General features: G+C 42.5%; 1 protein-coding gene across 1 annotated transcript in view; it reads right to left on the reverse strand.

Moving 5' to 3' along the window:
* Positions 1-1943: 1943 nt before the first annotated feature.
* The window catches only part of SHQ1 (SHQ1, H/ACA ribonucleoprotein assembly factor), a 56887-nt gene continuing 31611 nt past the window's right edge, over positions 1944-27219 (reverse strand). Inside the window, exons 10-11 of the mRNA XM_009909078.2 lie at positions 26859-26979; positions 1944-2911 (exon numbers count right to left, since the gene is read on the reverse strand). Of these exons, the coding sequence (XP_009907380.2) occupies positions 2263-2911; positions 26859-26979 (770 nt within the window). The 3' untranslated portion in view covers positions 1944-2262. The remainder of the gene's footprint in view (positions 2912-26858; positions 26980-27219) is intronic.

Genomic DNA, 27219 nt, shown 5'->3' on the forward strand with positions numbered 1-27219 from the left:
TCCAAACTGGATTCACACAAGCAGATGGAAAAGGCTCACAAATAGCATAAAGAAACCATGCTTTCAGGCATGCAAAGCACAAAAAGATTAACTAAAGATGTCCTCACTTCAGAACAGGCAGACAGGCCCTACAGGTCATCAGCCTGTTGAAAAAAGCAGAATATTGTCCTGAAGTCTGCCACAAGATGGGAGAATGGAGAAGAAAAATACAAAGATGGGGGCTTACAAACACCTCTTGCTTTTCACAATGTGCATTTGCTAAGTTGCACTCATAGAACTTTCTCCAGCCCACATTCAGCTGAAGGAAGTCTCAGAGTTCACACATGTAATTTGGGGAGAGAGGGAGCAGGGTTACCTTCTTTCCTCCTCTTTTAACACATTTCTCCCCCTCCCCCTCCCAGACATATGCTGCATAATTGCAGCTACAGTGGGGATTTTATTGCTAGCATTTAGAAGAGTAAGTGCTCACTGACATGCAAGATGGGAAAGGTTCCTCCCCTGGGGAACAGAACACAGAGAATGATTAAGCGACCGGTAGGTATTTAAGAACATAAAAATTATTGGCAGCTCAGGGGCTGCAGTTCTCACTGAAGAGGAGTCAGCACAGAACAGAGTGAGCCTGCTGATTTCCAGCAGGGTGTAGCATTGGTGAAGAATAAAAGTCTTTAAACTTATGATTTTTAAACACTTTTTAATAGTAGAAAGGTTGAAAAGTTACTCCTCCAGAAGCATGAATCAGGTAATCCTGTTTTGTCAGGCTGCTAAATCAAACCTGGTGGTCCACATCCCATCCTGCTTCCCTCCCCAATCCTGACTGAATAGCAGCAGCATATAATTTGCAGCAGCCACCTGATTCCAAGAACCTATCTACAAGTTAACAGAAGTTAGCACAAATCATATTGTCTGACTGGATTATTTTAATAATACAAAGGCAAAACCAAATTGCCTGAAGTTACATAAGGGACTAACAAAGCCAGGTCTAAACAGCACAGGTTTGCATTTATTCCTATGCTCAAGACCACTACACCACGTTGTTTCTTCATCCTGGTTAACATTACTGTGGTGATATGAAGTGCACATACAGAAATAAATAAGAACTGGGATTTCAGTTTTGCAAAGAGCAATAGCAGTGTCCACATGCAGTAAGAGTTCAAGAACAACACAAAAACACATGACAAAACTTTGAAATAGCTTATGTAAGAACTGCAGAAGATAAGCTCCAGCCCCTCCGTCCCCCACAGGCACAAGCTCCAGCCCCTCGCGCTCCAGCCCCTCCGTCCCGCAGGCACAAGCTCCAGCCCCTCGCGCTCCAGCCCCTCCGTCCCGCACGCACAAGCTCCAGCCCCTCGCTCCAGCCCCTCCGTCCCGCAGGCACAAGCTCCAGCCCCTCGCTCCAGCCCCTCCGTCCCGCACGCACAAGCTCCAGCCCCTCGCTCCAGCCCCTCCATCCCGCAGGCACAAGCTCCAGCCCCTCGCTCCAGCCCCTCGTGCTCCAGCCCCTCCATCCCGCAGGCACAAGCTCCAGCCCCTCGCTCCAGCCCCTCCATCCCGCAGGCACAAGCTCCAGCCCCTCCGTCCCGCAGGCACAAGCTCCAGCCCCTCGCTCCAGCCCCTCCGTCCCGCAGGCACAAGCTCCAGCCCCTCGCGCTCCAGCCCCTCCGTCCCGCAGGCACAAGCTCCAGCCCCTCCGTCCCGCAGGCACAAGATGATGCACTTTCTTTTGTATAAAAATTAGAAAATATTTATGTATTTCAAAAAAATAACCTTTCAGCACTCTTTAGACTTTTAAAGCCATAACCACCCTATTTCAAATTATTATCTCTAATTCAACTTAAAATAACCCCACACCTACAATGTCACAAACAGGTTTATACAAACATAACGAGGATATTTTCCCCACAAACCCAACAGCTAAAGTTGATTAAAATGACGCTGCTCCTCAGTTCGTCAGGACATCATTCTAGTACCAAATAAGCTTAGTAAAAAGGTTTCTAGAAGTGTACTGAAATAGCACATTTCTACATGTAGAGAGCAAATCTGAGACTGTTGAATCAGAGAAGAAAAACAGAAGTCTCACTATGTGGCCATCTACCATACGGTCGTATCAGTTCTTTTCAAAGCAGTCTTGTCCTTCAAACTGTCAGCACAACAAAGAAGAAAAATATCAACTCCTTTCTGCAGCTCAGGACAGCCTTGGGAACAGCTTATTGTAAGCAGTGAGCTGTGCTGCTAGTGGGTCACATCATGTTCTAAGGTGGTCCTTCAGTCTTTGTCTTCATCTCTGCTGCAGAGAAAAAGCAATGAGCTCGTCTTTGAAGACACCTCCAAGAAATTTCCCTTCTCAGTAGTATCTTTTGAGCATCTGACAGGTTCAGATACACAGTTTTCTTCTTGTTCCTTTAAAATGCAGTTTGCAGTAGCCAGTCCTTCAGGCTGTTCTGAAAGTCTAATTGCAGTCTGCATTTGCTTTTCTAATTCTTCTATCAATTTCCCAGGAACAGATGTAGAAGGCAAAGAAACCCTTGATTTTTCATCACTAACTTCAGTCGCCGAAGTGTTTGTGCCCTGCCTTAATCCATTACAGTCAGTAAGTGGAGCTGTCCTCTCCTCTTGAAGCGTGCTTTGTAAAGAATTTATTTTCCCATCTTCACTGGTTGAGGACTCTTGCTCATCTGAATCAGAGCCTTCTGTCTCAGATGATGAAGTACTGCTAGATTCTTCAGAGTCACTTGTCTCCGACTCAGAGGAAGGCAGCTGTTGCTCAGAAACTGTGCCAGCAGCTTTTAACACATTCTCCTCCTCTTGTACCAGCACTGCTGCTGCTTCCAGCTCTTCCAGTTCAAATCCTATGTGGGACTTAGCAAGTGTGGCTTTCTGCAAGGAGTCAGAGAGTGCAGCCAACTTTTTTGACCTTTAACAGAGAACAAGATATGTTGATTAACCTTACAAACAGAACTTTCCCATTTGATAACAAGAACACAAATCTGAAACACTCCTACTATTTAATTGCCTTGCAAACAACATTCTTCTACAGTTATGACTTTAAAAGTAGATACTGCAAGGGAAGAAACCCCAAAGCCCCCATAATCACTATTAGTTGGGGGAACTTTTCCCACAGTTCAATGTCATCACACTGGAAGTTTTCAATAACACCTTCAGACAAGATACTGCTGCTCAGAGTTTTTCAGCAGTGAACAGTAAGGGAAGGTGGATTGTTGAACAAACCTTTTTAGGGTTGCTGCCTTTGGCACTGAATTCCTGGATTATTTGCAGCAAAAACCTTTTGCTTTACTACCCCACCCCCCCCCCCCCCCCCCGAATAGGTTTGCTAAATGCAGATGAACCAATAGAACATAGCTGATCAAATCCATCTCAGTGATAAATTCTCCTTTCACAGCTAGCTTGGTGCACCCATGACAGCAAATGTTCAATATTCTGCCTGTAGATGCCTTTTATCTTCCACTTGTTAACTCAGCTGAAATATAATTCCACAGAAATACCACACCAATTTAGATAAACACCTCTAATGAAGCAGGCATGAGACATCAGCTTCAAGTCTTAGGTAGAGCCCTATCCATGTCCTCAAGTGTTTTAAGCCAGCACATGCTTAGAATACATAGAATAAACCAGGTTGGAAGAGACCTTCAAGATCATCGCGTCCAACCCATCAACCAATCCAACACCCCCCAAGCAACTAACCCACAGCACCAAGCACCCTGTCAAGTCTTCTCCTAAAAACCTCCAGTGATGGCGACTCCACCACCTCCCCAGGCAGCCCATTCCAATGTGCAATCACTCTTTCTGTATAGAACTTTTTTCTAACATCCAGCCTGAATCTCCCCTGGCGCAGCCTGAGACTGTGTCCTCTTGTTCTGGTACTGCTTGCCTGGGAGAAGAGACCAACATCCGTCTGTCTACAACCTCCCTTCAGGTAGTTGTAGAGAGTAATAAGGTCACCCCTGAGTCTCCTCTTCTCCAGGCTAAGCAACCCCAGCTCCTTCAGCCTCTCCTCGTAGGGCTTATGTTCCAAACCCCTCACCAACTTTGTTGCTCTTCTCTGGACTCGTTCCAGCAAGTCAACATCCTTCCTAAACTGAGGGGCCCAGAACTGGACACAGTACTCGAGGTGCTCCAGCAGAGAAGGGCATCATGGATTTTATAAACAGAGAGAACAAAAAGTAAAAGATTGCCTTGAAATGGAGGGGTGGGGGGCAGAGGGGAAAATGGGTCTAAAATAACAAACATACATCCTGTTTCTTGTTGTAGAGTTTTGCCTCAGACTATCAATCAACTTTTCACCACTTCCTGCAACAGCAGGTCTACTATAAATCCTGCAGTAACTGACTGGGTTTCATTTCCTCTGCCAAACCTGCTAACCTGCAAGGCATGACACACTGACACAGGAGCAAGTAGCTGATAATGTAATACATGACTCCTGCGAGGCAAAAGTTAAAGTGCTTGTTCTCTCAGTTGAATGATTTTAAAGATCTTTATATTCTATTTCCCAGGGGGCATAATTACTCAGTATAACAGAGACGCTTCATTTTTTTTTCCCCTCTTCCTCCTAAAGGAATTGTATTTAAAAGTGGGGGAAGGGGAAAATCCAGCGCAGAGTCTTACACGTTTCACAGACAGTGTGCAACGTTTAAAAGCTGAACTAGGAACAAAACACACTAAACTGCCTTAGCTCAACCCACAGACCAGAAAACTAAGTAGTAAGTGTTCCCCAGAAGTGAAGCAGCAGAGAACGATTTGTATCTTCAGGATTTTAAAATCTAAAGCTAAGAATTAAATGACAACATTGTCCCAGCAGATCTGACATAAGCATGGGTGCCCAATTTTAAAGAGCTGCTTACTTCATTCTTATTTATTTATTTATAAATTGAGAACTTGAACTGTGTCCAGTTCTGGGCCCCTCAGTTTAGGAAGGATGTTGACTTGCTGGAGCGTGTCCAGAGAAGGACAACAAGGTTGGTGAGGGGCTTGGAGCACAAGCCCTATGCGGAGAGATTGAGGGAGCTGGGGTTGCTTAGTCTGGAGAGGAGGAGACTCAGGGGTGACCTTATTGCTCTCTACAACTACCTGAAGGGGGGCTGTAGTGAGGCAGAGGTTGGTCTCTTCTCCCAGGCAACCAGTACCAGAACAAGAGGACACAGTCTCAGGCTGCATCAGGGGAAGTTTAAGCTGGAGGTTAGGAGGAAGTTTTACACAGAGAGAGTGATTGCCCACTGGAATGGGCTGCCTGAGGAGGTGGTGGGGTCGCCGTCGCTGGGGGTGTTCAGGGCGAGGATTGACAGGATGCTTGGTTGCATGGTTTAGTTGATTGGGTAGTGTTGGATGATAGGTTGGACATGATGATCTCGAAGGTCTCTTCCAACCTGGTTTATTCTATTCTATTCTATTTTCTTGGAAAGTTATGGTGGGTTTGAGAAGTTGCTAACTTAATATGGAACAAAGAAAGCATTCTCCATAGCTAAAGAGAAAGCAGCAGCAAAGTGATGCATAGAAAGGTTCGTGAAGTGATGCACAGAAAGGTTCGTGAAGCCTCGCAGATAGGTGGTAACAGAGTAACTGCCTTGCAGAGAAATCTGCTTCCTGAGCACACTGATGAGAGGCTGGTTTATACCCCCGGTCACATCAGTTTATGTCCCTTTCAGAAAGTGTTTTGGTTTGCTTTTGAAACCCTCTCTTTCCTCACTTCTAAGTACACACAACGTGTGCCTGTGCTCCCTTGCACTGTGAGAGCTGCTGATGACATGAAGGTCCAATCCTTTCTCCTGCCCTGCTGCCTGACTGTCCACAACAATACAACCAGCTCCCAAAGCTAAATGTGCCTTGTGACAAAGAACCCTGCTTTATACCTGTTTTATTTCTAGTTTCTTGTAATTTCATTGACAGCCATGAGTAAAGAACTGGAGACACAACAATTTCCTCCGGTGATACATCTTCAGCTCCAGCTGCTTCAGTCTCACCCACCTGTTTTACTACTGCCACTATAGGCAGAAAATCAATTGTGAAAGTCCTGTTGGTCCTCACATCTCTTCTATCAAATCTTGTCACTGTTTCCCCATCCTAGATGTACTTTTTGGATTTTCCCTATTTCTGCTGTTCTAATTTTTCATATATATTTTTTTCCTGGCAGATACTCTCAGTCCTTGAAATTACTCCTTTAAAGTCCTCTCCTCCTCTCTTACTATTCCCTTATAAATCAGGTAAGACATTGGATACAGAGACCTGTCACAACTGAATGATTAAGGAGATGTGTGGCATCATGTACCTTTCGGCATGGATAAATACTTCACTGATCTCCAGATTACTTAATGCCAGGTGTTAAGGAAGAAAACACACAGTGATCCACTCATTTGACTCAACAGAAGTTATAATACTAAATTAGATGTGGTCCTACTGAGGACAGATAAAAATGGCCTCACTAAAGCAGTAAGTGTTTGGTGACTCTTTACACAAGCAGATTTTTATCAATGAGTTCAAAGAATAGAATAGAATAGAATAAACCAGGTTGGAAGAGACCTTCAAGATCGTGTCCAACCTGTCATCCAACACTACCCAATCAACTAAACCATGGAACCAAGCATCCTGTCAAGCCTCGCCCTGAACACCCCCAATGACGGCGACCCCACCACCTCCTCAGGCAGCCCATTCCAATGGGCAATCACACTCTCTGTGTAAAACTTCCTCCTAACCTCCAGCCTAAACCTCCCCTGACGCAGCCTGAGACTGTGCCCTCTTGTTCTGGTACTGGTTGCCTGGGAGAAGAGACCAACCTCTGCCTCACTACAACCCCCCCTCAGGTAGTTGTAGAGAGCAATAAGGTCACCCCTGAGTCTCCTCCTCTCCAGACTAAGCAATCCCAGCTCCCTCAGTCTCTCCTCCTAGGGCTTGTGCTCCAAGCCCCTCACCAACCTTGTTGCCCTTTTCTGGACACGCTCCAGCAAGTCAACATCCTTCCTAAACTGAGGGGCCCAGAACTGGACACAGAGAATGAATGAAAAGGCAGCTACAAACATCACTGTACTGGACAATTGTAGAACTGCAAAAAGCACTCTTAGTCTGAGAACCTTGGGTTAATTCCTTCTGAATGATCAAAATGCACTGCAAAATAATGACAACAAGTGATTTCATAAAACTGGGTCACGTTTAGTCCTTCAACTCGAAAGTGTCAATAGAACCACAGAGAGAGGACACACTTTTTACACTTAGAAAGGACTGCATGAAAAGCAAAAGAAAACACCAAAGCCTTAATAAAGCAGCCTGCTTTTCCCTTCTACCAATAACAGCACTAACTCTGCCTGGATGAGGAAATGCCTGCAAAGAGCCAACAATTCTGCCTATCCCCCTAACCTCTACAGCTGGCCTTACTGCAGTGATCCCATGGAGCAGCACTGTGCACAAGGACACAGCTCATGAACTACCAACCAGCATATTTCAGGGTGCACGCTTCACACAGACCTGCACAACCTTCTTTCTCTCTGCACCACCAATCCCCTAAAGATCATGTTAGGCCAACCATAACAGCAATCTTCTAATAATTGATGAAACCCACATGACTAAGTCCCTTTTCAGTTGCTTAGCTTCCTTAGCGGGCTACGTGTTTCTTACCAACTTTCATGCTGGTCATCGATTCTCTTCCAGAAAAACAAATGGACAGTTCAGAAAGCTCAACATTTCAATATGAGAAACTCAAAACTCACTCTTGGTGAATTTGCATATAAAACCAGGAAACACTGCTCCCCAGCTTTCCAGTCTTCTATTGCAAGAAAAAAGAGCACTTGAACAACAGCTTTATTTTGTTCGCCCCTCCTGCCGTGCAAGAGGCTTAACAACATTACAATTAGCTATCAGTCCATCTTGTTTAAGGCAATTAGCTAATTTCTAGGAGAACTGAGTTTAAGGAGTGCATTTCACACCAGCCCCAAGAATGGGTGGCAGCACTCACTGGATTAAAAAAAAAAAAACAACTCACTCATTCAAGGCAAACAGCATAAAAAAACAGAGCATGGAAATGCTTTCAACTGTGGGTCTCTGAGCTGATGATTTCCTTAGCTGAAATTCAGGCAACAGAAACGAGACACCCAAAACAAGCTATGTGTTAAGAAGCAAACAGGTCCTGCTGTTTCCCCAATCTTTTGAGTAGTGTTTTAGAGATTAGACAGCAAATATTTTAATTTTTCAAGTATGATTAATGGAATTGTATGATTACTTTAAGACATGCTCATTCCTTATGCACATTTGTGGTAATGATATCTTATTATTATGGTAATGGTGTTCTTACATAAACATGCATAATAGGCTTTAAAGGTGCTACACATGATAATTATTAGTTATCAAGATGTCAGTTGCTTAAGGAAAATGTTTAATTACAGGTTAAACTGATCAGATGCATGTTTTGTTTAATGTATAGCTTTGAGGAACAGATAAGAGCAGAGGCATCTCAGGGCTTGTCCATGTAGTCTGGAATTCAACATTTCAAGACAGAACTACTGTAATCCTTGGCTAGGCACAGGAGAGCTTCTCCATGTGCTGGAAGAAAAAAAATAAGTATCTTTTTCCACTGATCTCAGATTATAAGAGTAAAACTGGGGTGAAAAGAGCAAAGAATCAAAGGAGATTTAGCAAATAAAGGGAGATGGATAATAGAAGGAGAGAAAGAAGAGGATTATGGCAACAGGAAAGAGAACTCATTACAGGTTTACTGTGGCAGCATGAAGAGAAGTGATGGTGAGAGGGACCAATGGCAGTGCTGAGGGACAAGCAGAAGCTAGAGTGGGAGAAAAGCAGGACACAACCTGTCCAGGTAAAGACTAATGCTTCTACAGGCTCAGGTTCTACCTGCTGTCCCAAGGAATAGAAGGCCCTAGGATCTGATGAATCAAGATAGCTGTTATCTCCAGAACACGGAGCTACTAGAAAGGTGTTTCACAGAAGGCAGACATTAGGGATTTGATTGTTTCCAAGGAAGATTTCATGTAAGCTGGAAGGAGACGAAGGTCAACCTAGCCACAGAAAGTAAGAAAATAAATATAGGACTCATGGGATACATCCAGGCACAAAATCTTCTGTTTATGTGAGCATTTGAGAAAAAATAATTATGCTTTTGTATAGAGTGTCCATCAGTCAGAAACAACACTAACAAAGGGAAAAGGTTTAAAGAAAAAGTGTTAATGGGCCAAGGCCTTTCCTGGTACTTGCCTTACATCCAATTCTTCTGCTTCAGTAGTTTGGTTATGTCAAAAAACCCAAAACACAAAGCAAATGTGGAAATATGAAAATCAGCATCCTGCTCCTCATTCTGTATGATGGGTGGCACTGCATAATCAGTCATGGCATGGGCATTATGTATGTAAAACACTGTGCAGAGTACTTGTAAACATGGCAGCGAACAGTCACACTGGCAGCATAGCCTCTCCAAGCAGAAGTCAGTAACATTTCACTGTGGAATGAAAAGTGACTTTGCTTGTACAGGCACAAGCCCCAGCTTGCTTTTGTTTTTGTAAGCAATAGCAGGATTATTTCTATAGCCTCTTAAGTTTGGTTTTGCATTTGACAGATGTATACAAACAGCCACTTTTCTGAAGTGCACTGTGTAAACCAGGTGTAAGGCATGGCAAAACACAATAGAATTTTCCTATTGTTTACCCTGACTCGACCACAGTCAGCCTGCAGTGCACCAGTGCTGCCATGGCAGACTGAGCTGTCCTTGCCCAAGCAAAAAAGCATGGGAACCTGCATATCAAAACCATTGACAACAGGTTTGGTTAGCAGCCAGGTGCTTGAATGTGATCTAACTGGTCTTGGAACCAGGCTGAAACCTAACTAATCTTAGAATCGACTGAAGTCTTGTTATATTATGTTGTTTGAATGTGATTAGGGTGTATTCACTGTGTTACAATGGGAAATCAGTCCTCCAAGCTAGGAGTGCTCCAACTTGGCTCCACAGGGCTGACAAGACCTGTTTTAAATGTAAAACACCTTATGTTAATTATCTGTAAGCCTTACAGGCAAGATAAACAAGTCTGAAAGGAGCAGTAGACACTTCAAGTGCAGACGTGCCTCTGCAGAGTCCCAGGTTCCCCCAAAGATGAAATTGGGCTTGTCTCACTTCCAAGCAGACAGTCCTTCGCAGGCCTACAGCTCCTTGAGAGGCAGTCAAATACAAACCAGCATCATGCTGTGCCACTCAGCAGGGCTGACAAATACTTCGAAAAGGGCAGTTACTTGACTTATCTCCACTCAGCTGGAGCTCTGGACACATCAGACCCATCGAATAGTAAAGCTGCTGCATGAAGCAAAAGGCTTTCTGCCTGCTGGATCACAAGATATTCCCAGCTGCCTTAAACTTCTGCATTTACTGCATGAGAAACAACCAAGCTCAGAGTGTCAAGTCTATATTTAAAACATCTTTCTGAACAAGGCCTGGCAAAACTCATGACTTGACTTAGGAGAGAGCTTTACAGACTCTTTCTTAGATAAAAACAGGTAAGATAAGCAATCCAGCCAAGAGTAGAACCACTTCAAAAGTGTTCCAAATTACATACCTGGCAACATTGCTTACAATTTCCCACAATTATTCTTTTAGCCAGAGGCACTGTAAGTACTAAGACAATTCTGGAGTTAATATTATCTCAGACATCACCAGGTATTACTCCCAAGGCAGAGCCTCAGCAGTTCAGATACAGAGGACGTGTACATTTAGTGTCTGCAAGACACTGAGATGTCAGTTAAACTATAAGGGACAAGGAAGTTTTCTGCCTTGCCACGAGACTGGTTGAGGACAGGCTGCAATAGGACACAAGCGGAGTTTCTGCATGGATTGTGACTGGTGAACAAAAGGGCACCTGCAAGAGGGTCAGGCTCTCCAGACTCTTCAGATCATCTTATTTTCTCCTGCTCAGAGCGGTTCTTGCTGGATTCCATCCATCACTGTCTCTCAGTCTAAGCCTTATCTGCCCAGACAAAAGGGGTATGAAGAGACATTGTTCAACATTTGGTCCCTTGATAATGCCAACGTTAACTTCCCACAGGAACTCTGTCATGATCTTGATGAAAATTAATATCCCTATGCCAGTAAGTCTACTGCCTAAGCTCTCTTGAGGCAGAAGGCTCGACAAGTTACAGCCAAACATGGTATCAAAGATAAGAAAGTAAGCTCCTACAAGAATGACAACGCTGGCAAAGCATCTAATTATTCTTATATATACTTAAGAAGAAAACAAATTGGTCTCCTAAAATCCAGCTGTCAGCTTCCATCTTCTCCAACCTGGTTAATTCTGTATCTAGTCCTGCACAGCTGCCTGAGCAACCAAGCTGGTAGTCTTTGGGGAAAGTCTCCTGAAGTTGATAATTGTGCACATCCTGTGAGGCAACACCATAAATAAGTCACTGTAAACACATTCTGACTCCCAGGAGGGAAGGATAAGCCAGGGGAGAGAGGTATACCCTTGAATTACTGTAACATAACTTCAGCTTCTGGGCATTAGACCAGCAGTAGCATGCTTTCCTCAGAAAGTCAAACATCCCACCACTCTTGACACACAATTTCAAACAGATAGGAAGAAAAACCATTATGCAATTATTTAAGACTTATGACACAGAACTGAAAGAATTTGATTTTAACAAAATATTCAAGACATGGAAGGGCCTAAGCTTGATCCACCCGGACTGGTAACACATTGAAGTGATAACAATGGTGGTGTTGAATGCAAAAGCAGACCTCATGAAGGTAGAAACATCTAAAGTCAACATGCACAAGAAAGGATAAATGGCTGAACAATGAGATTAGATCACACAAAAATCCTCCAGTTCAGGAAAAGAATCCTTACAAATGGACATTTAGCTGCAATAATAATAAACTCATCACACTAAACACATCATCCATTTGCTGGAGCTACTCTTTTAAAGTCACAGGTTAGAAAAGAACATGAGTGTCGGAGTCTGGAGATAAGAGACCAAGACTCAATTACACCTTTTAGCATATGCTTTATATGAGGTGCAATATTTCACCATTTTTAATCTCACTTTCAAGGTTATTCCTAAGGCATGCTTTATGTTCTACACTAGTCAATGACCTCCAGCCACACTGAAATAGTTCTGAGAAAGCAAGTTCAGAACTGGTGAGCAAAAATACTCCAAGTTCTGAAAGAAATTTGTAACAGAAGGTCAGCCCATAGTCTTGGTAAATGCTAGGAGAACATGACAACCTCTTTGCCTTACTCTACACTGATGTGCTGTAGATTAAGACAGGCTGAGGGAACTGGGGTCATTCAGCCAGGAGAAGAGAAGGCTCTGAGAAGAGTTAATAGCAGCCTTCCGTTACTTGGAGGAGGCCTACAAGAAGGCTGCAGAGGGACTGTTTACAAAGGCCTGTAGTGCTAGGATGAGAGGCAACAGTTTGAAATTAGAGAAGAGGAAATTTAGACTGGATGTTAGGATCAAGTTCTTTACCATGAGGGTGCTGAAACACTGGAACAGTTTGCCTGGGGAAGCAGTTGAGGCACCATCCCTGAAGCTATTCAAGGTCAGGCTTGACATGGCTCTGAGCAACCTGATCTAGCGGGAGATGTGCCTGCTCACTGCAGGGGGGGTTGACAAGAGGGCCTTTGGAGGTCCCTTCCAACCCAAACCATTCTGTGATGGCAAACCTAAATTTACTCTGGTCATATTGCAGTGTACCTTACACATGCCTTTACCCCAATTCCCCACAAGCTTAGGGAAACTATGCACAGATCTTATTTCATCCAGCTCTGGGAACACAACTATTCCCTATAGTGAAATATGGCTAAAGCTTAAGAAAGCATAACAACACTACCCTGAAATTTAAGGCATGAAGTGGAAAAGAAAATACACACAGCACCTGAACCACAGGGCAACCCTTCCATGGAAACAAAAGGCCCTCATCCAGCAAAGCACAGGTAATATTCTTTTATGCTTGTGCCATGCACAGAAAATACCACAGCTTCTTAATGAACAAGAAAGTCTAAAACCTTTCTTTTCCACATCTCCTTTCAAAAATAGCACCTCTTATTGTATCAGTTAAAAGGAAAGATGAACATGCAACATTTACTGAATCACTTCCCAGCCTTTATTAGCTGGCAAGCTCATTGTAACCCTACTTTGCTTATGAGTTCTGAGAGAAGCCCAGAACAGGTAGTGCAATTAACAGCCAGGGAGATAAACACAAACAGCTCCATTCCACAGTTTCATGGGCTTAGTTTATTATACATTTTTATAGCAAGAGGCAGAACCAATAAATAACTCCATTAAAATCTCATTAGCTCTGATCAATGAGTATGGAAGAGAATACAAGAACAAAGCTGGATTTAATACATTAGTGAAGGAGAAATGGGGCCATTTTTTTTTTTCAGGGCTCAGGTAAAAATTGACCTAAACTTTAACTAATCCACTCCATTATCTGCTGCAGAAGACAGACAGACGAAGGTAAACATGACAGAAATAATGCAACATTTGTTCAGATGATTTAGTACCAGATTAACCACTGTCTTCCCAGGAAAGAAATAAACCATCTCCACAACACAGCACTGAGGGCTGCTTAATTTCCGTGCTTCCTCATGAAAAGCCAGCTGCTAAAATAAAGAGTGCTCAGTCAGTTCAAGGGATTGGATGCAACTGCAGGTAAGAATTCATTCTTTTCATTTCTCAGGAGGCTGGATTCTGATTTTTAGCCTAAATAACCTAGGTTTACATAGTTATACTACCCATGTCTGAACTCACTGCTAATTATTTCCATTCTAATAACTCCAGGAAGAATCAGGCAACTTGGATTAAATTTAAGGCCAACCAGAGTTTTGAAAAGATCTTTAGATTCCTACATATTCCATGAAAATAAGCCCAGGTACAAATAACAACCCCAGAAGGAAAGGCCAGCAGAACACAGCTACCATGCATTTGCTCACTAGGAGGGTGCAGCAGGCACCAGCTGACCAGTGCTAAAACCAGTTACTGCATATGCTGCTTCTTGCCTGCTAGAGGTGTGGTGAAGAGATTAGGGCACAAGGCTTGGGTTTGTGGGAAGTTTAAAGACACTATTTTTGACTCCCTCCCATGCAGGCAATCAGACAAAGTGGAGACTGGAAAAGAGTTCACTGTATCTTAAATAAAGGAAAAGCACACTATGAAAAATGGAGCACTGGGTTCAAAAAGAAGCCTGGAAGATACATCTCTATGTAAGCAAGATGTCACCACTTCAAACTGGCAGAAGAGCAGAAATCCAGCATAAAGAGACTACATTTGACAAGAGAACACCACCACTTATCTTCAGGTGACAGAAAGCAGTCCTGCACCATAAAACAAAGGCTGATGTGGAAGAATCCAGTGGGCTTAAGGGGAACATAGAATGCTTTCATCTTGGAATTCTGGCTTTCAAAGGGCATTAGATGAACTCAGAAACTAAAGAGAGTGATACACTGCAATCCAAATTGCAGTCTTGTAAACATGAACTTCTATCTACCTAGCGTCAAGTACTGGAGTTTGCCAACCAGAAATCAAATACAAAACACAGCACCATCATCTCCATTTAAGTGATTTCTTTTAATAAATAGGAATATTCCAACGGACTTTCCCTCCACATTTATTCTGAAATTCCACAGAGCTTCTTTCATAGTGAATCTAAATACTGCATGAGCTGAACTTCAGTATAAATATTATAAAATAAAAAAAAAAGGGTGAAGCTTTCCAATAGAACATCTTACTTTCATTACTTGGCCTTCTTGATAAGTTGAACACAAACATACCACAGACAGCTTACTTATGGAGATGATACTATGAAAATATTCGTAAGAGAAAACAGACTGAGAATTAATATTGGACTATAAAAGGAAGCTGAGCAGTCTTTAGATGTTTTAAGAATACTTCAACTGAGTTTAGAAGCAGCTCAGTGTTGCCAAAATAGTTTCAGTAAGTTGCAGCCAGTCTAAACATCTAACAAAGGCAAGTTTTGAGTTACATATGACAAATACAAACAATGAAAGATGAATAGATAGCTTGCCACAAAACATGCAGAGAAAGGAGCAGATTTTGTAATGTGAAAGTACTGGCTGTGCACCCCCAAGTGTGCTCCATTAGCTCCATCTCCCTCAAATTTCTTAACAGCCATTACCCAGAACTTGGTCTTCACCATCATTGCTGGTATCTAGGAGATAGCACTTGCAAAACTGTGTTAGAAGTCCAAGTGGGTTTCAAACAACCGGTGTTCTGCCACCTTCAAAGTAAAGAAGTTCCTCCTCATGCTTAGATGAACTTCCTATGTTCAAGTTTGCACCCATTACCTCTTGTCCCCTCACTGGGCACCACTGAAAAAAAATCCAGGCCCCATCCTCCTGACTCCCACCCTTTAAGTATTTATAAGCAGCAATAAATTCCCTTTCAGCCTTCTCTAGGCTCAAAAGCCCCAAGCCCCTCAGCCTTTCTTCACAAGAGAGGTTTTCTAGTCCTCTCATCATCTTCATAGCCCTTTGCAGTACCCTCTCAAGCAGTTCCCCACCGAACAACACAAGTCCTAGTGAGGTTGATCAGAGTTTTAACTCTGACACTGCTCCATCACTTCAGATTGCCACCCTTAACACCTGAAGGGAAAAGACTACCTGTAGCCTTCCCACTCACAGTCCATTCTCAACTCAATCTAAACATAAAAAGACACCAAATCTCAGCATCTTGCAAATTCCTGCCAGGAAAGTTGTTTTTCACTTAATTGCCTGCTCCCATCTTCTCCTCCCCAATCCTGTAGTGTTTGTAAGGCACCTAGTATCAGATGCTCCAGAGCATGATGTCTCTCATGAATAACAGTAACTAATAATACTACTAACACTTCCCACTGAACTGGCTCTAGATCCGGCTTCCTGACCATGACAAAGAAACCTGCAGACCACACAAGCCGAGTCATGCAGCTGGCCCACAGCATCCATCTCTTCCAAGGAGTCCCCAGAGAATAGTGGAGGGTGTGCATTTGCCCACAGCCTAAATTATCATCTCATCCAATGTGTTTTCTCTCTCTTGAGGTTTATGGGGCAGGTGGAAAAGACCAAGCTGGGTACTGACAGGGCTGGAAACAAAACAGGGATACACTACCAGCCTGCAGATCAGCGTCTCACTTTGATCACAGCTGCACACTCCACCTGCTTACAAGCTCATCCTTCCCCTAGTCAAAACAGAAGAGGAGTCAGCTGAGACGTGCTGACTGAAAAGACATGACACAGATCACTGACCCTTCTGTAGGCAGATAGGAACTGCCTCCCAACGACTTGGGAAAAATCAAAGCAGTAGCCTGAGGGGAGGCGGGAAAAATGGCTTTCTTCTTTGCCTTCTCTACCCACAGCAAGGTGCATTCAGACACAGCCTGAAGGAGTATGAGCTATAGAAAAGTGATGGAATAAATAAAAAGAAAACAACAGAGGAAAGGAGAAGAAAAACATCAAAGGAAACTGCAGCTAGCAGCTGAGAGGAGAGATTAAATCCCTTGTTAAAGACCCATGTTTTACAGGGCTTGCTAAAACATATATAAAGGGGAGTTTCTGGTATTGTATCCACCTGTCTTTCACCTTTTTCAGCCCTCAGGGCAAACAGTGTCTTGCTTTAAGCCTCTTAAGTCAGTATTACATTACTTGGGTATTGTTATTTACAATGTGCTCTCCTTTCACCTACTGCTTTACAGACAATTGAAGTGACAGCTCAGGCCTTAAATAAGATGCAACACTTAATGAGAGGCACAGCAGCTTGAGATGACAGTAAACAAAAAGAAACTGTATTAAAACCATGCATCAAAACAGTGGAAGAGGAGACATATATAATGTGCTTGCAAATTATTAGTTACTATTTTTAAATCAAAGACCTGTGATCTAAGGATTAAGAGCAGATGACTAGGGATGGAAATAAATCTGGGTTCTCTACCACATTCAGGCACCACCAGTCAATGTATTCTTTGATAAATTGGTGAACCCTTATCTAAGTTCTAAGGAAAATGATAGCATCTCCTCCTATAAGATTGGAAAAGACTGCTTTAGTAGCATAATAAATTGCACAGAATCTCAACTCCTTCCTGCACCAGGCCCTATAGCTAGTGTTTGAAGTATGAGGTATTTTTTCAAGCTCTGCTATTTTGATGGAAGCAAGTAAGACAGAACAGAATTAGAGAACAGGAGAATGAGCCAACTCATAATTACTCTTCACTAGAAGAACGTGAAAATGTATTGCTGGCTGAATTTTTCCTGTTGAACTAGATGGATTTTGTTTGTAATCCTTCTTTGTGGTATTACACAATGGCTAAACCCCCAAATCTCTGTCCTATCATACTTGAAGACAAGTCCAAATCGATCTTCAGCTTTCTTACCAATGAACTACTGGGTTCATCCAATCTCTCACCATAACACATGTCATTCAGAGATGGACATTCACAGAACCATTTCCCCCCCTAATTCTCACCATTCTTCAACAACTTTTGAACAGGCATTAGAATTAGTCTGTGCTTTAGCACAGGCACACAAATGATGCAGTCTGAGGTCATGACCCTTGTAAGTGACAGCACTTTGCTTCTTCAGCTGGAGACTGTACTCACCCTCTTGCCCCCTCAGAAATGAGTAGGTGCTCGGGTTCAAACTGCTCTCAAGCACAAACCAACCTATTTTTCTGGAACAGCTGCCCTCAACTATCTTACATTCTCCAATCCATAACTATGATCTACAATCTTTTATTGTGAACATGCCATCCTATACTTGATTGTATTAAAATGCATCTTGTTCAGGTAAGTAGCTACTGCCAATTGGGGTCAGTCTGTGCAAGTCATTTTCTATCTTTAAGTGAGTAACATTTAATGTCCCCAAAACATTTTATCTGCAAAGACTGGTAGTTTATTTGTTACAGATTGTTAAACACCCTGAAACTAAAACTCTGAAAACAATGGATGATCTTAACTTTGAAAAGCAATAAAAACTTAACCTGTGTTTTCCCAGGTTGTTTGCAGGTTTTTGAGAGGGTTTCAGTTTTGTTGTTTGTTTGGTTGGGGTTTTTTGGTTCTTATGCTTCTCTTTTCTGGAATACTGACACATCAGGAACTCCTGAGGTTGGTGGTATGTCAGCTGAAACATGCATAAACTAAACTTCAAAAAGCCTGCAGAGAGATAATTTGAAGGGGCCACTCCCATTATTGGTAAAAGCTTGAAAGCCAGCAGGGACATTTGAAAGTTAACACAGCACTTCAGGCCACCAAAGAAGTGAATGAAAGGCAAACCTAACGCAGCAAGATTACTCAAAGCAGTAAGCAAAGGCAGTGCTGCGTGCTGAACTAGCTGCCAGCAGTAGTAATACCAGCTTGCAGAGCCTGCTAAGGAGGAATTACACTAATTGGGGATTGTAGTCATGAGCTACTCCAGCAAGTCATCACAGGACAATAAGGGGCAAGTAACCAGACAAAAGACGGCTTTCTTCTTGCGTTTGTGGAAAAGCTGGGATCACAAGTGGCACCGAGATCTTCTCATGGATCCCTTCTACTTGGTATGGGTCTTCCTAAACTGAATGAGCAAAGCTTGTAAATTAAAAATCTTCAAAATCCAACAAGTTGGTTTGTTTTCCAGGGAGTGGAAAGAAGAGAATTAAGTGGCTTCAGTGTATCCACAAGGACAATACTATTAAAGAAGCATAGTGAAAAATGTAATCCTCTAAGCACAAAAAAGAGCAAAATAAAGCATTTTGCAACAGTGGCAATGGGGCTGTTAAACTGAACAGAACTGGCTACACCAGAACACAGACTAAAAGTGCATGTTAATAGCAAGGCTGCTTTCAAAGCAGCTACATGAAAGCAATTTGGCTTTTCTCTGCAGCACCTACTTTGAATACTGGAGTTTTATCAAACCTGGCATGACTGCAGCCATCACTAAGTTAAGGTTAACGTGGGCAGAAATGAAGGTAAAGTAAAACCTGAACTACAGCCAAAGCAGAGCACAGTTCACCCTGAAACTGTAATGGAGACAAAATACAATACTATGAGGTGCAGTCTTCCTAAGGTCTGAACTGTATGAAGTGCTTTACACACGCTGTACAAATCAGTTTAATTCCACAGAGCCAAGAAGCAGGATTTTCATCCAGAATATATTACTGCTGGTGCCTTTGTTCTTCTGAATCATGCTTGCTGCATCCAAGAGGTTAACAGCTGAAAATTAGCATACTCCTCTAACGTTTGAGAATGCTTTCAAGCACTGATTAGTTCTTCTGTTCATACAGTCCTTCCTCTCCTCATCAGAGACCAAAAAATTCAATAAACTAATATGTTAGTAGTACAGAATTTGAAAACCTTTTAGGCTTTCCTGAAGCCTACTGTCTGAAGCTAGTACTTTAATGGCAGAAGTGCACAGCCAGCCAGAGTTACTCTGTCCACCTCTCATTTAGCAGTAGTCCTGAGTTTAGATACCAGTTAAGTTATTGCTAGGAACATGACAATGCCATGAAGAGCGAGTAAAACTTTGTATCAACACTACAAGAAGCTTGAAAAACCAAAAGGGACCCAAAGATTTTAAGAAGGCTGGTTTCCCTCCATGCCAGCATTTTGAGCTTTACAAAACCCTTAACCACAAAACAAACAGCAACAACCACCATAAAAAAGCCAAGAAGCAGCAGCTGCATAAATGGCACAAACCAAAGAGTTTCATAGGTTCATAGAATGGTTTAGTTTGGAAGGGACCTCCTCCACCTTGGCCTTGAACACCTCCAGGGGGGCAACCACAACCTCCTTGGTGTCTCACCACCCTCACTGGAAAGAATTTCTTCCTAATCTCCACTCTAAATCTGCCCTCCACAAGCTTCAATCCATTCCCTCTCATCCTGTCTCTACAAGTCCTTATAAAAAGTCCCTTCCTGGCTTTCTTGTAGGGCCCCTTCAGGTACTGGAAGGCTGCTTTAGGGTGGCTCTGGTGCCACCTTTTCCTCAGGCTGAACACCCCTACCTCTTTCAGACTGTCCCCACAAGGGAGGCTCTCCAGCCCTCTGATCATCTTCATGGCCTCCTCTGGATCTGCTCCAGCAGTTCCATGTCCCTCTTATGCTGGGGGCACCATAACTGGATGCACTGCTGCAGGTGGGGTCTCATGAGAGCAGAATCACCTTCCTTGTCCTGCTGGTCACACTCCTTTTGATGCACTGCAGGACCATAGCTGCCTTTTGGACTTCCATCAATCGTGTTGGGTTTTTCATCAACCAACACCCCCAAATCTTTCTCCTCAGGACTGCTCTTGAGCCATTCTTTCCTCAACCTAAGTGTATGCTTTCTACATACTGTGAAACACTTTAAAAAGTTTTCCACATCTTAGCAAATAAGTGGATCAAATTTCCTAATTTTGCAGCTAAATGATCTGTTTCACCAATACCTTTTACACACAACTGGAATGTATGTTAAAATTTTACTTACCTTTCTCTGAAGATCATAATATTTGACTACAGACCCTTAAAGATGTTCCATCTTAGATGCTATTTTCCCCAAAGCTAGAAAAAGCTGAAGGCAATTCTTTCAGGAAGGCTGTTCTCAAATAGGTTTTGCTCCACAAGCAAGCAGAGCACAGCACAGGGGACGGGTGAGCTCTTATGTATAACAAGATATAAGGGAAGTAAGATGCTCTACAGAGGAGAGAACTTCATGGAAATTAGTAACAGACCTATAGAGCTATGCAAACACATGAACTGAAGAGAGGCATCTGAAGGTGCAGCATGGTAGAGGGTGTTTAAATGGGCACAACAGCACCACTCCAACTGTCAAATGCAAGCTTTGCCAAAATGGCAGTAGGTTGTTTTAAACACTCAAACCTGGTCCTTTTTGCAAATATAAAGAGATGCTGACTTGTAGAATAGATTTTTGGGTTTTAAAGTCAATTAAAGCCAAGAAAGAGATCAGAAGGAATATAAAGAAAACTTCCCTCTACCAAACTAACCAGTGCAATAGATTGTAAGTACAATGCCAATAGTTGGGTTCCTTACATTGTGCATTTTACAATCCCATATGACACAGGCTGTAAAAATCCTACATCTCATGGATCTTATTCTTTTCCTGAAAGACTTGAGCTCTTGAATGCCTTTTCAACATCAAGGCCCACATTACACTATATTGATTAAAACAGTAATTCAGAAAACCTAGAGAAAAGAAAAGGGGGGGGGGGGAGGGCTGAACAATCAGAGTCAGTCTCATCACCTCAATGACATGCTGTGAATGTAATTAATCCCACATTTATTTAGAGAGCTTCACACCCTACACATAAAGCAGCAATTCCCTGCTGGCTTCAGACTAGGTAATTATGTTGTAACAAGGACTAGGTTTCCATTGTAACAGAAGAGATGAAAAGGAACGCAGCCCTATGAAGCCAGCCTATCTTTTAGGGTATGTCTCACCTGCAAAGCAAGAGAAGCAAATATGCTTAGGAAGATCTGACTTAGCAGCTTCTGAAAAGACTGTATGAATGCCACCAGGAATCCTGGTTTTTACTTTAAAGCAAATAGTCCATGCTTGAACTGGCATGTTACACCTACACCTGCGTTGGTCTTAGGTTGCAGAGCAAACAGACTTTTATACATGAAGGTGCAACTACAGAGCTCACAGACATTAAAGTAGCCCATGCACTGATACCCCAAATCAAGCTGCAGATACAGTTCCACAGGACACACTGAGGCAACTTCACAGCTCATCTCTCTCTAACATACAGATCTCCTTCACTGCTTGCTTTGAAGCTACTGCAACACCAACACAAATGATGACTTGATTGTTTCTTGCAACTGAAGGGATCATGAATGAAAGGTGAAATGGTTAAAGAGTAGAAAAATAGCAATAATGAAAAATAGAATACAAATACCTGAGAATCTAACATCCTTCTCCTGCATTCATCACACTCATAAAACTTTGAGAAGTAAAGAATACAACTGTGCATAAGCAAGTGTATGAACCCCTGGAGAACAGCCAGGAGCACAAACAGCTTCACCTCCAACCAGGAACACAGAAAATAGACATATACTGACACTACAGTGGTACAGGTTTAAAACTAAACATGTATGGAAATGTTAGGTAAAAATATCTTAAATCACATGAGCTCTGTTGTTCTCTTCTGCAGGGCTGCAGAACAGCACATACTTAACTGCCTGCCTGCACAAGGACTCACAGGACCTCGTGCACCCTTCCACCTAAGCCACGTGTTATGGCCAGCAGCCGAGCAGCCAAGCTGCCAGAAGGAATGTATGTACAACAGTGGCCAACAAAAAGCAATGTGAATGGAGGCTGGCACAAAGGGGAGTACAAAACACTGGAGAAAGACATCAGGCTACACAAAGGAACCTCAGCAGAGCAAGAGTCAGTGGGTAAGCTACTCTGACTTTTATAAAGACACAGCTCCTATGGGGTGGTCATGGGCACACAACTCTCCTCTGACAGAAGGCGAAAAGCTCTCCTGTAACAGACCCACATCTAGATTGCTCTGTTCCTAGCAGACAGCCAGGGGTTTCCCCACAGCTGCTCCTCCTCTCCCTCCTCACGTTCTTCAAGTAAGGTGTGAAAGATGGAGAAAAACCTTATAATGCAAATTCAGTTATAACTTCACCTTGGAGAGGCTGCCATACATATCACAGTGGTTTGTAAAAGCTCTGACCTAAAGAAGAAAAGTATGCAAAGCAGACAAATTAAATTTAGTTTTATTATGGAAATGAAAGTAATAATAGAAGTGACAGCAGGGTGGATGATAAGCTCACTTAGCAGGGGGATCAAATGAAGTGATGACATGTCATTATGACCTCAGGGGTTAAAGATGCAATTTTCCATCTGGCTGCATCTGGCTTTTCAACATAAATGTTGACACCACCTGCTGAGATTTACTACAAGCTGCCTCCACAGGTCTTTGTCTAGCTTTTGTTACCCAGGTTAGCATTACTTTTCCCTTTTTTCTGGGAAGTTTTGCTGAGCAACATGCTCCCTTTCTTCAGAGCCTAATGAACCGTTAAAAGGATCTGACGTGTCACTTTATGTGACAAATCAAAGTATTAATAGTAACTTCACAGGCAGCTCAAGGAGAGACACTAGAAACCTAGAAAGCAGGTAAAACTAGCTTTAAGGCTGCAGACAAAATTTTGGTTACATTTGCTACTATCTTGCACTGCCTGAGACTTCTAGGAATCTACTTTTCTCTTAGTAACAGGTTCCTGATTGAAAGCACTTCTCTAAAAAAGCCTCAACTACACCGAAATTAAAAAGTGCTTAGAATTAAAGAACGAGCTTGTACTCATCATACTGATCATACCCAACTGACTATTAGCCACCTGCATGCATTTCATTCAGCAGCTTCATCATTTCCAATTCCAGATACATTGTGCTTAAAATAAATCATCTCTTGCCAGCCCAGTGACACATTCACTTATTCATCTAATTTAGCCAGAGCTAAATTATGATCTCAAACCAAATTTGCAATCAGCTATTGACAAACTGTTGGCTATAAGGTTTTTGTTCCACACTGAGTAGTTAAAAGCCAGTACCTACCAGTGGTGTTCATCTCCTGGAGGCTTACTCTGGAATACAATGGTATGTTTGATACATCCTTTATGTTTTTGTCTGTGCCAAACTGTGGTTTTTTTTGGTCCTCTAAACCTCCAGCTCCCAGGCTTTTCTCTGCCAGTACAGGTGAGCTAGAAAGCTTCCTTCCAACTGATTTTAAAGTGCTTCAGTTTTTCAGTGAAGAGAACCTGCAGAGAGTTTTAACGGCTAAAAAGACCCCAACCTCCACTAGGACTTGGTCACACACCAGGGAAGGAGGGGAAGAAAAGAAAAACCTCTTCACAGATTTTGAGAGTGCACTGGGACTAAGCTAGGAAATAACAGGAGAAAACGTAGACAGGTAATGAAGCTTGCAGAGAGTAAGGAACCGCCAAGAAACAAAACAGAGACTGATCAGACACGCAAATAACTTGATTGAAAGACCACCACAAAAATGCCTGTAAATACCCTCCCCTCCCAAAACTCTTTCACCACTAAGGCAATTACCAGAGGGATGCCATAGAATTGTTTTGGTTGGAAAATACCTTTAAGATCATTGAGTCCCACCCTTCGTGAACTCTGTCAAGCCTGCTGCTAAATCCTGTTCCTCAGCAACACACCTCTGCATCTTTTAAATATCTCCAGGAATGGGGATTTAACCACCTATCTCGGCAGCCTATTTGAATGTTTGAGAACCCTTTCAGTGCAGAGGTTTCTTCTATATATCCAACCTAAACCTACCCTGGTGCAGCTTGAAGCCATTTCCTCTCATGCTGCCACTTGTTACTAGGTAGAACTATCTTGCTACAGCCTCCTCTCAGGCAATTATCATAACCTTCCTCCTCTGGAATGGATGCTGTACCACCCTCCACTCCAGATTCCTTGCTCACCTTGGGGAGCTGGGAACCCTTGTCCTTAGCAGACAAGCCACCACCCATTTCTCATTCTGTTAAAGTGTTTTTGGAATGACAAGCAAGCTTTGTTGTTCCCTTCAAGGTAAGCCAGATATTCCTGTTCACTTTGCACGTCCTTAACTTGAAGAACATCCTTCATCGCTAAACTGAACACGGATGACTTAAGCGTATAGTTAAATGCTTTTCTGATTCAGACCCTAAAAATAGGAATGGTTTCTGCAGTTCCTCTTTCTCTTGTTCTCCTAATGACAGACAACTATTGTGCCATGTCATTACGACAATAAGATAGCTTAATTGCCCTCTTTCCAGAAGCTGTCAGTTCTGCTTAACTGGTACATAATGTATGCGTCTGGGAGTAAATGTGTTCATGTATCAGTCACTTATATCCACCATACATTCTCCTGTGCAGTGTTTAAAGAAAGCCTTGGGTTTTATGACTGACTTGCTAGACATTATATTCATTGATATGGGCAGCAGTGATATTACTGCCTTGTGAATCATTTCTTTGTGAAAGATGCATGAAATAACTTTTTCCTTTTTCCTTTACTGCATGTTTTCAACCTGAACATGAATTTCCCCATGCTTCTGTTTAAGGTGTGGCCAAAAAAGGCCTCCTCAAAATCAGCAATGTAAAATGAACCGGCTGTTCCTCTAACTAATCAGAACTGATGAATCGAAACATTTGAAGACATCCATAGCTGCTTTAGAAATTTTGTGCATTGTCATCTCTAGGAATATCGCTATTGAAAGCACACAGAGAAGAAGAATCAACAATCTCTGCAATATGTAATAAGCAGCTATGAACTGAAGGCCTTTAGTTCTCCAAGGAGTACTGGCAAAAATCACACCTAAATATATAACCTAGGCAAGTTGGTTTAATTCTTCTTCATATTCTCCTTTCTGATCATGATTATGACCAAGTTCCCTCTGTATCCCCTCACTGCCTCTTGTGAAGGACCTTTGAGATCGTTTACTCTGGGCAGGGACACCTCTCAGGGATGCCTCATGCAACCTGGCCTTGAATACTTCCAGGGAGGAGACATCTACAACCTCCCTTGGCAACCTATTCCAGTCTCGCCACCCCTCATACAGAAGAACTTCTTCCTAAGATCCAGTCTAAACCTACTCTCCCCCAGCTTCAAACCAATCCTCCATGTCCTATTGCTAGACACCCTTTTGAAAAGTCCCTCTTCAGCCTTCCTGTCAGATCCCTTCAGGTATTGGAAGGCAGCTCTAAGGTTCCCCCACCTACGTCTCTTCTCTAGGCTGAACAATCCCAGCTCCCTCAGCCTGTCCTCACAGCAAACTGAACTGGAATGAAAATACTATTATTAACCACTGGTTTATGAGTCTAGGTATTGCTGTCTTATCAAATATGACAATGGCATTTCTGTGTTTGTATAGGTAATGCCTTCCTTTTCAGAGAAGCATTACTTGCAGCTCCTATGTGTACTTTTGGGAACCTTCAGAGAAGGCTGCAAAGACAAAAAAACCACACCTACATGAAAAACAGAATATATCTGGCAAGAACAATATGAAGCTTAGCAAGGTTTTAACATGCAGATTTCTATGTTCATTTAATCAATTTCTCACCATTTTCCTACTAATACTTTTTTTTCCCCTAAACCATTAAGGCATGCTGCACATTTGTCTGGTTGCAAAGCTCCCCAGACTGGAAATCAGCAAAGCCACACTGACAACCACTGAAAGAGCCCAGGTGAAACACAGAAGTGCTGAAGAGCAATGACTGTATCTGGAAGTGGCAGAGTCACTGCTTCCTCTCAGGCGAAGTGGAAGCCAAAGCACGTTGCCAGGGAAAGAGCTGGCAAGCAACCACAGGGCAAGAGTGCACAGCACACAGAGATTTGTGACACTTACTTTGCTGTTAATAATCAATTGGTACAACTGCTACAGTCTATAAATCAGCTGCTTCGTGCAGATGTAAATGGTTTGCATGTGCATCCCCCCAGAATTGGAAGTTATCAATTCTACTGGAAGTTATAAATTTAAACTGCACTAGCAGTTGTTTCCATCCTTTCTTCCTAATGTTACATAAGTGTTATATAAACATCTCTCTTCCTAAGATCACAGTAGAATGAAAATTCCCCAGGAGCTGGGTTTTTTTCCTTTCTCCCCCAAACCATTAGAACACAAAATCCTTAACACCAACACACACAAAAAAAAAAAAATCACATTTTTATTTCAATTTCTCTCTCCTTTCCACAATGAACTCCATCCACTAAAAAACCAAAAAGCACTGAAAGTCTTTACTCATATAGTTAATAACAGCTGGATAGCCAAGGCTGCCAAATGAAAGAGAGATCACATTTCCATTTACAGGAGAGAGCATTTCTTTTGATTTCACTGAATCTCGTTCACAGATGAAATATGGTAAAAACATTCCCCACATCATGAATTGCTTCAGAACTTACTTGGTTTTTTGAATCCAGATGCAGTAGTCTGTAATGAAGAGATCATTAAGGATGTAGGCTGGGTCATTCTCCCTAAAAATCTTGTGAATGTCCAGCAGGCACTTCAAAACCGCAGCTTTTCCTGGGAAGAGATTTTCACTTCTGTAACTCACTAGAAATCACACCAGATAATCTTCACCATCTTCTCACCTTTGAGGCTTCAATAACCATGCTATCTACAACCATCTTGCAACTTGAAGTTGATTCATAGTCTCAGAACAGCAGTAATATGACTATGCCCTTCAGTACCCATATCTGTTTGGATGTGGAGCCTCTGCATTCAGCAGGAATCTCTCTGCAAGACCAAAGCCTCAAGGCACAG

This window comes from Dryobates pubescens, chromosome 1 (genome assembly GCF_014839835.1).
Source record: "Dryobates pubescens isolate bDryPub1 chromosome 1, bDryPub1.pri, whole genome shotgun sequence".
NCBI lineage: Eukaryota > Metazoa > Chordata > Aves > Piciformes > Picidae > Dryobates > Dryobates pubescens.